Consider the following 17,566-nt stretch of genomic DNA (forward strand, 5'->3'; position numbering starts at 1 on the left):
AACCCGACCCAACCTTGAGGGCAGATCGGGGATGAATTTTGTTTGCCCTGAGTCAGGGTCGGGCCGGACTTGGGCCCAACTAAGGGGACATAGGGTTGCGTTAGGATTTTACAAGGTCTAGCCCAACCCAACCCAACCCTGTTGTAGCCCTAATTGACAAGGTTTTTAGAATTGTAATCGGGGATAGAATTGTTCAAAGTCGAATTTGATCTGAATCAGATCTAAATCGGCCTGCATTAGTTTGATCCAACTGATCAAAAATATTTAGTAGTGAAAATAGATTCAGTTTAGGAATTGGGAATCGACCCATAAATCGGTATTTTTCAAGGTGGATTACAAAAAAAATTGATTAAGAATTGATTGCTTCAGATCTAATTCGACTGATCAACCTCTGATATAGACAATAATGGTTACGAATGATTGAAATTAGGATCAATGTCAGCCCATTCTAGATTCTTGAAACCCTGGTATTTGTACTCTAATATGTTTTGATGCAAGGATTTTACCCCAAAAAAAAGTTTCATGGAAGCAAAATAAAGTATAGAAAATATTTTATTTTTGTATTTATAACTTTTTGACTTGAATTCATCATGAAACTTCAAAAAGTTTTCCTCCACCACCCTTTAAGTTTTCGTCCAAATACCTATTGCCATTATTATTTGGTGCCCATGTGTTGGGAGGTTAGACATGCCTTTGTATTTCAAGAGTCCCAAACAAGTGCACTGATAGTCATTTGCCCAAGAAAATTTTTGTTTTTCAATGTCAGTGGAAGAAAACTTTGTCCAAACTTTATACTTTAAAAAATAATTGTCTTTTATTTTTTTGGTAAACAAATTGTCTTTTTAAATTATAGTAAAACAAATCCTATAACTAAAGAAGATGAAGTTTCTCTAATTCAATATATCTAAAGTTAAGTTTTGGTAAACACAAATCCTATTTTTTTGTGAATAGATGGAGCTAAGGGTTTCTTGCTAATGTTAAGTTTTAATGAAAACAAAGTTTACCAAATGACAAAATAAGGTTTTAAAAAATATGTGAAAAAATGAAAATTTTAAAAAAGAAATGAATAATTGAAAATGCAAGGGATATATCAATATATGAGAGGGTATAAGGTTGAGTGAAATTTTGAAATTTAACATGTGACTAATATAAATTATTTTCCAAATATTTATATAGTCAACTTTGTCATATCATCCTTTTACATGGTAAAATATGATGTCAATCTAGAGATACTCACTAGTCTTGTAGATGATGAAATTTTATTTTCTCTTTTTTTACTTCTACATATTTTATTTTGGACAAGAGAACGTTGCCTGGACCTCTAGAGCCTACATGCATGCGTGCAAGCATTGCCTTGGGCTGAATTTCCTTCTTTTCATGAGGGCAGTGTCGTATTTTTGCACGATTTTGTGTCTAGGCACAGAAGCCATGTGGGCCACGTGACCAATAGCGTTATTTTCCCCTTTTATTTTATACCAAATGAATGGAAGCTGAATGAATAATAGACAACTTGAGAGAAAAATCAATGGAGGGCAATGATTTCATAATCAGTATCGGGACTCGTATCAATCTTTATCAATATCGATACCAATATGAATCGACAGTATTGATCCGTATCAGACTAGCTCTATAGTGGGGGGGCCACCTTGCTCTACCATCTCCTACTTCGGATGGGGCTGAAATTATATGGGCAGCTTGGTCCCTTTCTCACATGTGAAGTTTCAACAAATTATCTCAATCAAATAGATGAAATGGCAACAGAAAGCGAAAGCACTAGATTACTACTTAATCACGTAGCTCATCACAACATCGGGGTCAATGAGAGCGCACGTAGATTCATCAACGCAGACGGAGTTTATTATTTTAAGAAAAAGTGAACGGTAATTTTGCACGTTTGTTCCAATATTAAAACTTAAAAACCACACAACTAACTAAATTCTTTTTTCCTTAAATTTGAAGGTTAGATGTGGCATCTAACCAATCTAAAATCATTCCTCACATATCTAAGGATTGTAATTAAATAACAAATTCCCTCACCAATAGATTTAACTTGTGGGTTGCAAAGTACAAAAGCTTTCACCCTTTACAAAAATCCCAAATCAAAGAATTCTTATTTGGAGTTATGGAAGTATACATATTTGAATATCTTGAGGAATGACTTGACCAACCAATTCAAATATTAGAAATTCGTTCCTGTCTCAGTCAAGGGTCCGGCCTAAACACTCCATTTTTTGTCTATTCATGAACTCCAGCCCCCATCAGCCATCGCTGCTTATCAGTTTAAGCCAAAAAGTGTAGCCATTTTGACTATTCAAAATATAAAATTTTCAGTGAAAGAGAAATCTTTGAATTAATTTCTGGCTTAAACTATACAATTAATTTCAACATTAAAGGCAGAGTCTCATACCATATTGGTCAAACTGGAATTGGATTCTTGACTTCATGGGAGATTGGGGAGCTATAAAAATCAGAAAAAATAAATTATTTTTTTTTTTTTTTTTTTGGCACATAGAGCCAATCGTTGCCGCCGTTTATGCCTTGAGCACCATTTGATGGACTTTTGAGAAGACTTTAGTTGGCAGAAAATCCATAGTTCATTGTCCAAGTATTTTTGGGAATGAATCAAAAAATAAGTGGAAAATGACTGTTCCCGTTCTTATGGCATTATGCATGGAAGATGCTACATAGGTGCGGGGTGGTAATTTTTGTCTCTCAATGTGTTTGGATGTGGTCCCTGCGTCTCATGTAGAAATCTTTACTCCTATTCGTTATACACAAGTGTAACTTATGCTAGTGTCAATCACTCTTCTCCATATGAAAGGACATATATTCTGTGTTTTGGGTGGAGAGAGAGAAAAACAAAAGAGGGGGGAGGGGGGAGGGACACTAGCGTATGCTATGCTTCACTAGCGTATGCTATGCTTCGAAGATAGAATCGAAGATAGAAAACTCAATCCCTATACGAAAAAAGAAAACGTTTCCAGCCCGGGAGCTAAGGGTTCAATAGCACTCCTTGTTGTCTATCTCTCTTCTCTAATGCACCCTCCACTCTTGGGTAGGAAAACCAATCACTTTAAAAAAATAGTGTCTTGCTTGGTGTAACCATGGTTGATTGCATGATCAATATGATGTCATTTATGTATAAGACAACTTAACAGATGATCGATCCCTAAATATACGATCATTTTTTATAATGAAAATACTAAGTCATAATAATCTTTTATTTTATATGTAAATATTTTTATTTCGTATTTGATATGTCGAATTTTGACTCCGCGTTACCAAAAGAATAACCATACAAAATATGTTGAAGAAATACATATTTTAGAATGAATCAAATACTAATTCAATTGAGAGGGTTTTTTTTGTTTTTTTTTTTTTTTGGAGAAAGTGTTGTTTGGTATTGGTGGCAGTTCAGTTGCAATAGAGTGCCAACCTAAATCCAAGGGAAAGGTTGCTTGTTGGACTCTTCTCATTAGATGGCTGACATCCTGTTATTCCTCCTTATCCCCCCCCCCCCCCCCCGCCCCAACCTCCCAAGCCCCAACACCGTCACCCTTGGCTGCCCTCTTGGGCTTCCATTTTAGTGGCTTATGGGTCCTCGATAAAATTAATAAAAATCAAAATAATAATAATAATAAAATTGAGAATTTTTCTAATCTCATGGTACCGGTAAGTTTGATGGTCCTATTTGTACACCATGTACGCTATACTCTGAACATCTGAAAATAAGGGTCAGAGAAAGCAACAAGAACTTTGCCACTAGATCGACTTTGTTCAAAAGATGACATGGTTAATTTAGATCATTTCAATTCCGGTTACAACTTTTGAAGTAATTCAATTTATGCAACCCACGAATTCAAATGTAGATTTATTTTTAAGTCTACAAATTTCGTCATTAATAAATTTATATATATATATTGGTAAATTACATAGTGAAGTGAATGGTTGATTTGACCCGTTTCTGAAATTACTCTTACGTGTAGCTTTTTGTTTATATATTATATAGCCAATAAGCCAATAAGCCAATTAGGATATATGTCTTTACTGATATGTCATTATTTTGGGCGATCTTATCGAGGTTTAATATCTGCCATTTTCTAAATAATATATATGGTAGATCATACTTATAAGTCAAGTTTCAAAATTTCCACGACATTACATACAATTGCATCACGATTGAAAAGTTTAGTTTGGTTGAAATTTGACAATTGAAATGATTAGCTAATTCGGTTTTTTTATAAGATGTAACCCTAGACGTTTGACATGTCACCTAATTTGAAACTTTGGCGGATTTTACAAAGTTGTTTTTAAAGGATCTAGCTATCTAGCTAGCTAGGGTTCATATTATTCAAAGGATTGATTCTTATGATAATTTAATTGACTTAATTACATTAAAATTGGAAAAATATTTTTTGCACTGTTGACTGTTGTGCCCTAGATACATGAGGGTGGTCGAAATGATTGTCTCATTTCAACTCAGACATATGGGGGTGATCGAAATGATTGCCTAGTCCCCACTATTAGTTGCAATGCCTGCCTCGTCTAGTCCCATGTGTCTGGGTGCAGTTTGCATATCGCCCCTTTAAAATTAAAGGATAAAAATAATTGTTATTTTATATTTTTATTCATGATGTCATAATAGTTGTCACAACAATTCAAGATTTTAGATGTCATCAACTCTTGTCACTAACAACCATAGGAGACTGCACATTATATAGAACCCTGCACACAACTGATCAATTAAATTTCAATATAAAAATTTGGTTTATGTGAATACAAAATGGGGGAGGTTTTCATGAAGGCATGAGAGGGAATGGTTTATGAAGAAGTTTTTTTTTTTTTTTTTTTTTTGGTAAAGGGGAAATTTATTGAGGGGGGAGTGTGTAGTACTAGTGGTTTCATTTGCGCACAGCTCATGAAGCCATCGAATGGAGTATGGTCAATCCGTCACACATACAAGTGACAGGGCCTTCCTGGCTAGGGCATCTGCAACCATATTCAGAGCCCTAGGAACACAAGAAAAAACAACTGAGGAAAAGGATGAGACTAGCCGCTCCACATCAACAACTAAGTCAGCCACCTCCCACGAAGGGACAAGATCATGAATTGTGCACGGTCGTGGACAAAACTTTTTATTGTACAAAATTACAAATGGGTGAAATTTTTTTTATTTTCAGAAGCCCACATGCAAAATTAATTGACAGATGCTCTAATTCGATTACATGAAAGAGAGATGTGATAATTCTAATTTTGGATATCGATGAAATGTTATTTACGTTTCAAATTCAACAGAAGTGCTAATTTAAGCCCAAAAATGCAAATAAACTGAACCATGAATTCAAAAATCAAAACACAGAAGGGCCCACTAATTTAGTGCAAGCCCTATATGTTTTGTGGTTAAAGTTAGCCCATTTGCCTTTACGAGCTTTGAGTTTCATATGGGGCTAGTATTTTTTAAGAATTCAATTATTTACCCTCCCATATAATTGCATACTTTCGTGTGTGTATTCATTCACCCCTTATAGCCCCGTGCATCATCTTTGTAGTTCGGATTTTTTCTTGTTTGTTTTGCCATGTGGTGAATTTTGACTGGACTGAAACTTAACATATTAGTAAGTGAACTTGACATCTACTTGTCCATAAAAGTTTTAAGCTCACTTGATCAGCTACATGGCAGATTTAGGTACTCACTGTGCACCATGGAAAGAAAACTCGATTGAAACTTATCGAAACCACTGAGATATCTCGATTTCGCAGATTTTCGAGACGAGATGGAGAGGTATTACTACATGGTTTCGACTCATTATCGACAGTTTAGACCATGTTTCGATCAAAATATGGTTAAACCACCTTGATGCAGGCCTATATAATACCTCATCTCAACCGAGAAAGGCATATATACCTCGACTTGGTTTCAACAGAAACCCCTCCAACTCGGTAGTTTCGATAGAAACCCCTCCAACCAAGGTTTCCCCATGAATGAAAAAAATAACCAAATTTCAACCAAATCTTGGTTTCAGCCCGGTCGAAACCCAAGTTCTTGATCCTTGCTATGCACACACTATATTTGCCAATGGGTTGTTATCCATTGAGCCTACTCTTTTTTAGGAGTGTTTTTCGGATCCTGATCTTCTACGGCCGAGCAACCGAGCGGCCATTGTGTGGCCTCCCACATACAAGGACAAATTGACTGCCCCACCCACTGCCCGAGCACCCTACCTAGGTGGGGTCCATGCCTTGCATGTGTAAGGTTGCATAACAGCCGCTTGACTGCCCAACCTTAGAGGATCCAAATTGTTGTTTTTCATGCACAACGACCCAAATATGGAATCCATGGATTGACACTTAGTTTTGCCAGATGAAATTCTGAACAGGTAGAGTACTATAAGGTCCTCTACTCCCATGTTAAGTTTCAGCTCAATAGAGCATGAAAAATTCCAATAATACTGAGAGAGTGCATGGAACTACCAAGGGTGTGCATAAACATACATTATAGGGTAGGAGGATAAATGATTAAATTTGAGGTTGAAATTTGACACAGTGACCAATCTAAACCATTCTCTTGATATCCATTAACTACAACAAAAAACATGGCTTTTCGGATGGATAATTACCATCGCAAATACATCAAACCATAGCAGTGGCAAAAATCATAGTATATATTTTTGTTCCGTCCCGAAGACATATTTTTGCTACTTTTTGCTTGGAACTTTTGACACCAATAGCCATGGTAAGTGTTCGTCTCAAATACATATTTTTGCCAAAGAAATTCTGTGGCAAAAACAATAGCGCTTATTGCACTAATAGCCACGGTTGCCTTCCATTCCAAATGTCTAGTTTCCCACAGTAACAGTCCGTATCTAATGATTAATTGAATAATTTGTTTTTTGGTTGTACTCTATTGAATTTTTATTCTTTTTTTTTATAAACCTGCATTTTACCTTAGAATTCACACTAATTACCGGTCTAGGAACTCCAAAAACCGACCATTACAAATGCTAGATTTTTTTTGGGGGGTAGAATACAAATGCTAGATAAAAATATACACATTTCATTTTATATCATCTATATTGCCAACATGCCCAATATTTGTTACAATTGCATCAAAAGCCCATAATCGATTTCTAAAATAGCTAATTAGCTATCATAGTTTAATAATCTCATGAAAAAGATAAGGGCAAGATAACACTAACTAGTCGTGTAGCTCTGCACTAATGTGGGGGCCAATGAGAGTGCACATGGAGACATTGGTTTGGATGAGATTTTCGATTTCATTGGGGGATTAACGGTCTTTTAGCATGTTCCTGAATCTGGGCACAGTAACCATGTTACCAGTAAACATTCTTTTTCCCAAAAGATAAAAGTGAAAAAAATAAAATTCAAGCTATAATGTCATACCACCAAATCTTCACCATCTCTTGTCCAAAGTGTATTCTTATACCTTGGGAAGAATATCATCAACATCAACCCCCTTCCCATAAAACCTGTATAATATTATTTTGAAACTCTCTTCCAAAATATGTTGTCCAGAAGGTAATGAAAATGAAAGGATTTTTGAGAGCCTAAAAAACAAAATCATTTGAACAACTTGACGACATGAGCTAGAAAAGAATAACATAAATCCAACACAAACAAACATAATTTCCATTCTCAAGAAAGATAAATTAAAAAAATAAAAAAAAAAAACATCAAAAGAGAAGGTAGAAGAAAGCGATATTTTTTTTTTTGGGCTCATGTTCTCTGTGTCGCAACGCAGGCTAGGCCCAGACAAGTGGGTCTGCCACTCAGGGGGGCAGGGTGGTCATTGCGCCCACCCGGCCCCATGTGTCTGGGCGCAGCCTGCGCTCCCGGCACAGAGAACATTCTCCTTTTTTCTTTTTTTTTTTTTGAGTTTTCAATAGATAAGGACTTGAATATCGTAAAGAGAAATACAACCTATAAACCAAGTAATAGAGCAACCACTTATTCACATCCAGTTAAAGATCAAAGTATCCAATCACTATACATATATCATGGATTTCAAAACAAGTATGACTATAAAAATGCAAAAGGTTCCTCTAAAAGTGACAAACTAAAAATAATTAACAGTGGTGAAAAAAAAACACTGTCGTATAATACTTTTAGAGGTGGAATAAAGATGCCATTAAAAGAATAATTTTTTAAAATAATTGTCGTAAAACAATTATGACACACCATAGATTTATAGTCTTACACAAAGTAGAGGGTGGACCTTGGTGCCCTGGTAAGGTTGCTCCTTTGTCACCAAGTGGTCTAAGATTCGAGTCTAAAAACAGTCTCTCTATAAAAGCAGGGCAAAGTTGCGTACATTATATGACCCTCCCCAGACCCGCAGTGGCAGGAGCCTTGTGTGCTGAGAACGCCCTTTTTTATAGATTTATACAAAGTGACTGTACCATGCATGATCATTTTTTTTTTTTTTGTGGTGGTAATTGCATGAATCATTCTGGTCTTAAGAAGAGAACCAGAAGTTAAGCCCCTGCACAGTAAATCTGAAGTTAAGCCCATTATATCATCAAGACGGGCACAATAAATCAGAAGAGAACCAGAACTTAAGCCCATTATATCATCAAGATAGGCACAATAAATCAGAAGAGAACCGGCCAAGACTTAGGCCCATTATATATCATGACCAGCCAATTTACTGTGAACATAATGAATCTATCTAGAGCAGCAACAATAGAATAAAATTAAGATATGACTCCAAAACTGATTATTTCTATTTCCTCAAATTATCCGTACAATGTTTTACCTGCAATTGAGAGAGAGAGAGAGAGACTTAATGGAAAAGAGAGGCTGTTGCTATCTCAATTGTGCCCCCCCCTCCCCTCCTCACACTCTAATCCTAGTGGGCCTGGGCCCGTAGCAGCCCTGGGTTGGCGTTTATGTGGCCCGGGCCACAATATCTAACAAAAGCAAACAACTAAACCCCACGACGATTTTTAGAAGCAATGGAGGGACTCACTCGAACCTCTGCACTTCGGAGGAGGATTAATTCCAGAAATCAAACCATCCATAGACTGATCTGGGCTAGAATGGTCCACGATGTTAGAGGCTTCCACATTGTAGCACCCACGAGAAGTCGAGTAGTACATGGAATTACTTCCATAAGAGATGAAGCAATCCCAGTTAAGCACGAAGAAGGAAAGATACACTAACCAAGCATATCCATCTTATTGCCATCACCCACAAGGGTGCAGCTCGGGTTCATGTGCAAGAACCATTTCATACGTCCCTGAGCCGACGAGATAGAATCCACTTTGTGGATAGATTCCATCTCATCGGCTCATAGGCGTGCCACCTGAGCCAAACTCTGCAGCTCAGGTTATGTACGAACTCCACCCACAGCTCTGTTGGCACACCCATGAGCTGGGGAGTTCGGCCCATACACTATTTGTTTTTCATGTAGTTGAGCATCAGCTTCTAGAGCTAACTTAAAACACGGCAACGAATTAAGACCATAACAAGAACCCACATATTACAGGCTAAAGTACAAAAGTAATCAAAGAAATCATATACAGAATCTCCACCTTTCAAGGAAGAGCACCAACACAGATCTTCTACGGTTTGCTGTCCTGTCCTGTCTGTGCTGGGCAGACACAAGGCAGCAGGCATTGACTGTCTTACCCCGCTCAGGCAAGGCGCTCAGGCAGGGGGTAAAGCAGTCAATGCACACCGCCTTGTGTCTGTGCAGCACGGCAAGTCGGACAGTCCGCACCGTAGAAGAACTGGATCCGAAGAGCACAGTACACTTTTATTTAGTTGGCCATCCTGATTATAGAAATTTAATCCAGCAGGGTTGGTTTCATCCTGTGGAGAATGTTGAAAGCCCACTGATTCGTCTACCTCTAAAACTCAAGAATGTAAAGACCCTCCTCCGCACGTAGAATAGAACCCATTTTGGAGATGTGTTTGAGGCTGTACGTCAAGGCTATATATAGAGACGACTCTATATGGAATCCAGCAGGATATTAGCCTTGACCCAATGTAACATCGGATGAAATGGAGAGAGAGAGAGAGAGAGAGAGAGGCTAGATCCAATCTGCATGAAGCTCTTAGAGTTGAAAAGATGGATTTAGATCCTCTATTTCTATCGGCTGTACTTCTATCTTACTTTCGTGCAAGCACATCGTGCCACCTGACCTGACAGGGATTCAACGTCTAAGATTGAAAGAATTCAAAATGGTTTTCAAAATCTGATGAGATCTTTGAACCAAGCCTTAAACCCTTAAACCACCCAACCCGACCGTCTAAAACTCACTCAAACCAAACCCCAAACCCATCAACCCTCAAATCTCCTCTCTTTTAGAAAAATCCCTAAATCTGAACTTCTCCTCTTCTTATTCGGAAATACTCAGAGCAACTCCAACTCCATCGTTCATGACCATGGGGATCTAACGCACTCTGCCATATTTCGTCTAAGAGAAACATGACCTCTCGTGTGCATGACATAAGTCTCGAAATTCGAAACAGGTGTAACAATGTGATCTTCAAAGGCAAAAGCTTTGCCAAAAATGTTTTTCTAGCTAACTCTTGGGATCTACATACTTAGTGGTCCCGTTCCCCTTGTATCTTTCTTGGGGATTTTTCTTTGTTTGTTATAGCTATCCTGTGAGTCTATGCCGTTTAAGACCGTTGGTTGTTTTCTTTGGGGCTAGTTGGTTCATTTAGGATGAAATTTTAATGCTACACTTGCTACAAAGGTTGGCACCCAAGGAAATGGGATCTTAAAAGGTATTTTGGAATACAAAAACCTAGGTGGGTATTTATGAATCCAAAGGAGAAGTGAATTATTCCATTTCCTTGGCTAGCAGCAGGGGTAGCAAGAACATTCCTGTTACCCAAGTTGCAGCAAAAAATTTCCCCCTAAGGTTCTTTTAAGCCACTATGTTGTATATTCTCCCAACCCCCCCCCTCCCCCTCCCACTCCCACTCCCACTCCCACTCCCACTCCCAATTTTATCCTTTGTTGTCTACTGCCCGGATAGCAGAGTGCTGTCCCCTCACATGAGTGCAAAATGATGATTTAACCACCCTCCGGGCAGTGTGTTTGGGTAGGATGGTTAAATCGTCATTTCACGCCCTTGTGAGCGGACAGAACTCTGTTGTCCGGACAGTGGACAGCAGAGGATAACGATTCACCTCCCCCCCCCCCCTTCTCTTTTGGTTTTCTTTGCAATAAATTGATATTCATTAAACAAACAAACAACAACAACAGAAGCATTCATGGGAGATATTAAATATCTTCATAAAAACCGAAGAAACAAGTGTTTTGAAATTTAAAAGATACAAATGTCATACTTGAACCATTCTATTCACTGGGGCCCGAGCGGAGAAGCATTCATGGGAGATATTAAATATCTTCATAAAATCCGAAAAAACAAGTGTTTTGAAATTTAAAAGATACAAATGTCATACTTGAAGCATTCTATTCACTAGGGCCTGAGCGGGGATAAGGTGGTCATTGTATTGCACCCTATTTGTGTGCCGCTCAGACTGCTATGGGCAGCGCGTCATAGAGAATCTGAATTGACTGACTGGCCACTGCATACGCTTCTCTTCTTAATTGTGACATGAAACCCTCCCTTCATTTTGGAGGTCAGGTAAGAAGCAAAGACCGGCTCAAACCCCTTCTCCGCCGGTACCATTTGATACTCTCGCATCATCCCAGCAACTATACTCTTCATCTGCAAGAAAGCCATTTCCTTCCCCAAACACACTCTTGGCCCAGCTTGGAACACTGGGTATGTGTATGGGTCCCTCCCCACAAACATCCATTTTCTTATTCTATCCTCCCTCTCCTCCAACCACCTCTCTGGCCTAAACTCTGACCAGTTTTTACCCCACAACACTTCCATCCTCCCCATCCCATAAGGATGATAAGTTACTCCCATTCCTTTCTTCACAACTGTCCCATCCGGCAACACATCGTCCTTTACTGCAAACTTAGTATCGCTTGGTATAGGAGGATACAATCTCATGCTCTCAAACAGTGATGCATGTGTATATACACTGTCCTTCACCTTATCATAACCAAGACTTTCTGACTTATTATATTCCATTATCTCCTTCAATATCTCTTCTTCTACTTTAGAATTGCAAGAAACTAACCAGAAGAACCATGTCAAGGCCGCCGATGTAGTATCCCGACCAGCTAAGATAAAACTGATAACCGTATCTGTAACAAAACCTTCATCTACATGGCCGGAATTCAAGATTCTTGAAAGGAGATCTTCTGTTTTTAATGAAGATTTCTCTTCCAATTCTCTTCTCTTTTCTTTGACGATATTTGTTGCAAATTCACGAACTTGCGAAATCGCTACCCGTAGCTTTCTTTCGGAACCAATATTAAGTGCCCGTTTTAGCTTCCACATTAGAGGAAAGATTGAAGTGAACCGTTCACTACTCAATCGTGTAGCTTCTTCGAAAGCCTCAGCGAATTCTGATTTTGGTTGTGGAAATGAAGGAGACAGGAATTTTGGGTCGAACCCAAAAGAAATCTTGCAGATGTTATCAAATGTGAACCTTTGAAGGATGTCTTGGAGATCAAACACCGTATTTTTCGCAGCGGCGGCGGCGGAGAGTAGAGGAAGGAGGCGGCCGGAGAGTTCATCATTAACAACTGTTTCTACAAACTTACGAAGTGATTTGGTGTTGAACTCATGGCTGAAAAGTTGTCTTTGAAACTTCCAATTCTCACCATCAACATTGAATATGCCATCACCAAGGAAATTCCAAAGAGTGTCTCTAAAGAAGTCACCTTTAGGGTAGAGGTAGAAGTGGGTTTTGAGGATGTGTTCGACGTTAGCTGGATTAGTGGTTATGACTTGGCGACGGCCAAGAGAGAGGTCAAGGGTAATGGTTCCATTAATGGGTGCGTGTTGATGAAAAAGCTCTACAAACCACTGGTTGATTCGATCTCGATTGGCTATTAGAGTGAGTATGGAACCGAGCACTGGGTAGGACCTTATTGGCAGTTTCACTGAGGGAGATGAAGTTGGTTTTTTGTTGTTTGTGTTATAAGAGAGACATGTCTTGATGATGAAGAAGAATGAGAGGCTGAAGAGGAGAAAAGTGGCTAGGAATTCGATTTGAAACATAATGGATTTTGATATGAAGACAAGAGCATAGACTGTAAGACAAAAGTGGGATAATCGTATGTTTCATTTCGTTATGGGGCGACAGAATTTATAAAGAAAGACCTTTGACGAAGTCAAGGTGAATCATGAAAGAATAAAAAAAAAAAAACTAAGATTTTTACTAAGAGCGTGTTTGGTAACAGTCTCAAGAAACGTTTTTTGGCGTTGTATCGTTCTCCAAGAACGAAAAAACATGTTAATAGTGTTTGACAAAACGATTCATTCTTTTGATCTTTAAGAACAAACCGGATATATTATTGCTCTGTGGAATGTGATTTACACAACTCCCCAGAGGTGTTTTTTCATTCCACGAAACAACCTAAACGGCACGAATCGCGATTAAAGGGGAAAAATAAAAACCACATCCATTTCGTTGAAGCCTCACGAAGACAGACCAAGAGGCCACTTCCAACTCTCTCTCTTGCTTTCTCTCATCGAGGTACACCCACTTGCATCTCTCTCTCTCTCTCTCTCTCTCTCTCTCTCTCTCTCTCTCTCTCTGTTTAAAATGTTCTAGAATGGAATTATCAAACGATCATATTCATACACAGAACACCATTCCAAATCAGAAACGTCAAAAAAAATTTCTGATCAAGAACGAATATTCTTTAAAAAAACATTAACAAACGCAGCCTAAAATTCTAAAGAATCAATGTAGTCACAATCAAGGGTCTGTTTGACTGATCGTTCTTTTTTTAGATGTTTTTTTTTTTTCTTATGAACAATTCTTTTCTAGATGATCTAAACCCCTTTTTTTTTTCTCCAGACCTCGTGGTGGCGTCATATTTAATAGGAAGGAAAGCTAGGAAAACGATGAATGAAAAAGTAAAAGATAAAGAGTACCAACTTAATGTAGTTGATCCTATAGGCTAACTTGATCATCCATGTGAGAAAATGAGATTGGCTAGAATTATTACTCGTTTGAGTTTTTTTTAAATTTTTATTCGGATTCATCAGTTGATCCTATAGGCTGAAAGAAACAGGTGGAATAGCCCATAAAAAATGGTGATCTACCAATTTAGATGAATTATAAAGATCATACCATAAAAGTTTTGGTCAATGTTGGAAGATCCTTGCGGATCATACCAATTTAGATGTTCTAAACCCTTTTTTAATTTTTTGTTCGGATGGTGATGTACCAATCTGCATGCTCGAAACGGGGCATACCATATAAATTGGTCCACATTGGAAAATTCTATATAAGGAATTCTTACTCAATTCGATTTTTTTAAACCTGTATGATGACTTGTATAGTAAGAATATTGTCCATGTTGTAAGATGATTTATACAATTAGAATAGGATCTAACGAGGAACTGTCTATCCAAGCAATTCGATTTCTCTACTTCCGCCTGCCTCTACTGTCGTGTGCGTCACACACAAGTAAGGTGGAATGTATAGCCTTACCCCTGTCTGAGCGTCTTGCCCAAGCGGGGGTAAGGCGGTATTTTCCATCGCGCTTGTGTGTAGAGGAGCACAACAGTACCAGACAAGTGGAAGTAGAGGAGTCAGATCCCTATCTAAGATAGAATCTTTCTTTTTTTTTTTTTTGGTGTGAAAAAAAATTTATTTAGATATTAAATATGTTTCCATTAGGGTCATGATACAAAAAGAAATACTACCCAACCATAGCAATGTAAACCAAAATTCTAAAGATGTCCTTAAGATTGTTATTCATTTAACACAAAAATTTTAATTCCAAGGCCTTATGGTAATACCAAATATTATGAATCGAAATAGAACGATTATTTGGTAAGATAAAACTCCACATTCTAGCCAATATGTTGGATCAGTTATATCCAGATATAGTGGACCTAACTAGGATATGGTACATGAAAACTGATCCAAAATTGTGAAGTTTCAATCTGGATGCTTCGGATGTGTCATTCGATATAAATTAGTCCAAAATTGTGAAGTTTGATCAATTATGCTTGGGGTATCTACATTTCATATATATTATATCTAGGGTATCTTATGTTTCAGAAATGTTATGTTTAGGGTATCTTTTTTCATATATATTATATCTAGGGTATCTTTTTTTTTTTTTTGGTAGATATCTAGGGTATCTTATGTTTCAGAAATTATGCATAAGGTAAGGTACCTCAAGTTTGATCAACAATGTTTGTACCCATTGTTACACCAATTGTACATATAAATGAATAAGCTCAATGAGAATAGACAATTATTTTCACTCCCATATTTCGTTATGTTTACATGGTATCAGAACTAAGGCTCATTTCCCTCCAAATTCTTTTTCACGTTTCTCTTCTTCATCGTCAATGGCTGCCTCTGGTGCTTCACTATCATCTTCTCTAGTCCCATTTTTCTGACAACCCAGGGGCCATTCTTGAGAAGTCTTCTCACCAGCAACAATTATCCTACCTAGTGCAGAGCAATGGTCATTGCCCTCACTGCTAAGAACAAGCTTGGCTTCATTAACAAATCTATCTCAATGTCATCACCCATTGATTCCGTATATTCTACTTGGATACGTGTCAATAACATGGTGCTCTCCTGGTTACTAAACTGCCTTCATAGGGATCTTGCTCCGTCACTTCTCTATGCTAACTCTGCTGTTCTGATATGGAAGGATCTGCATAATAGATTTTCTCCAAGTAATGGGTCACAGGATGTTGACTACATCACGGGTTTAGCCACTAGTTTTGAAAAAGTTGGGCTTGGAAAAGACCACCATCGTCTTGGTGTATTGTATGCATGCTTTAGAAAAAGACTAGTATCATTATGGTCTGCCGAGGGTTTGAAAATAAATAAATAAATAAATATATATATATCGTTATGCCGGTAAAAGCCTAGGTTAAGGCTCAAAAACATTAACCCAGGTACACAATTAAGTTAAAGCAACTACAGATTCATAATATATATAGAAAACTGATAGAGTATGTGTAAAAAGGGAGGTGAGAGAAAAATACCTTTTGGGGGCCTTAAATGAGCTGTCGAACAATTTCTGACCTGTCGGATCAGATTTCATAATTTTGATATGCACGGTTGTGATCCAGCCAATATTAAGGTTCTAACGGTGTCTTTGAAGTTTTTTTTTAAGGTTTCTGGACCTTTTATGGAATTTCGGATCCCATTGGCTTTTTACGGGATTCCCCTTGGATTTCAGGCCTTCTCCAGGGCTTCGAAAATCAGATTTTCAAAGGCTCTAGTTGTGAAATGAACTTAGGCTCATGGCCTATTTAAAGATTTTCAAGGAAAAACTAGGATCCTCATTAAAGGATCTGGATCCTCCAATGGAGGCTACAACGTGGCAGCCTCCCATGGGACCAAAAAAGTGGGTGATGTAGCTAGGCGGCAGAAAGGTCGGATCGGGAGAGTGAATTGCACAAGCACAAAGTATGTAAATATGGACAAAACAATAAAATAAAGAACAAAATTTAAAAAATAAATAAATAAAAGGGATAAATATGAGTTAAACACTTCTCTTCTAGGATGTATAATAACACCAAGGGGTTGCAATCTCTTCAAGAATGCAATGCGGAAAAACTCCAACTCTTTTAAGTTGATGGAAAAACTCTGATCTTCTAGGCTTTTCTAGGGAATGAACTCTTTAAGGTTCAAGAACACATCTTGGTTCAAATTAATCCACTAGGATAGCTCAAGAGTCATTGTAGAGATTTTCCATTAACAAAACTTTTGTTGATCTTGAGCTGATTCTCTTGTGGTCCGATGGTCTTAGCTAAGAGTTGGGCTTGCTTGGACTAGTTTTATTATAGGGACTTCAAGATGTGGTTTGAGCCTGCATCAGTGGGCCCCTGTGGGGCTCATTTTGATCCCCTTGTGTACAATATTTTGGGACTGATTCTGAAAGATCAGACCGTCCGATCAACTTGAACCAAAAGCGACTTAAACCATATAACCTGAACCAAAATCAACTTGGTTCAAACTAAGCCGCTAAACCATCCATCTTCAACTTAAATTCTGGCCTAACCGAGCCCTTGAACGAATCTAAAATGAATCATTCCATAACAGTTCACATCATATTTACTTCACCAGAATTTACTGACTCAGATCACCAACTCTGACTCCAAATTCTAAGCATTTTCACGTGAAGAAGAGAAGAACAAAGATTAATAGATGTGCACAGCGCCTAACACTCCGTACGTTTTGCCAAAATGAATGTGCACAGCCATTAAAAATACATAACCTAAAGGAGGAAGATAACATTGGACACCACCATCCATTCTGAATCACTTTCAATATTTCACGTATGTATACGCTGCATATACTAGCATCAATCCCCATCTATTGCCATTATGAAGGACCCAGACGGATCCTCTGTGGTGGGCGGTAGTGAGTCCGGCGCTCATCGGCGGTTAGGAGTATCCGGGCACACTGCCCAACATACAGGCATTGGATGGAGCCGCATGCAGGGTCGGATAAGCCC

The 17,566-nt window shown here is 38.1% G+C and overlaps 1 protein-coding gene across 1 annotated transcript; it reads right to left on the bottom strand.

Moving 5' to 3' along the window:
• Positions 1-11,534: 11,534 nt before the first annotated feature.
• On the bottom strand, positions 11,535-13,121 carry LOC122645873 (cytochrome P450 94A2-like). The gene has a single exon (XM_043839307.1). It carries the CDS (start codon positions 13,119-13,121, stop codon positions 11,535-11,537), a length of 1,587 nt encoding a protein of 528 aa, XP_043695242.1.
• Positions 13,122-17,566: the final 4,445 nt, after the last annotated feature.

The sequence above is a fragment of the Telopea speciosissima genome, chromosome 1 (genome assembly GCF_018873765.1).
Source record: "Telopea speciosissima isolate NSW1024214 ecotype Mountain lineage chromosome 1, Tspe_v1, whole genome shotgun sequence".
In the NCBI taxonomy this organism is placed as follows: Eukaryota; Viridiplantae; Streptophyta; class Magnoliopsida; order Proteales; family Proteaceae; genus Telopea; species Telopea speciosissima.

Bases quoted from the DNA above. Each gene is read 5' to 3' on its own strand.
- LOC122645873 (XM_043839307.1), bottom strand. From the start codon at position 13,121: ATGTTTCAAATCGAATTCCTAGCCACTTTTCTCCTCTTCAGCCTCTCA.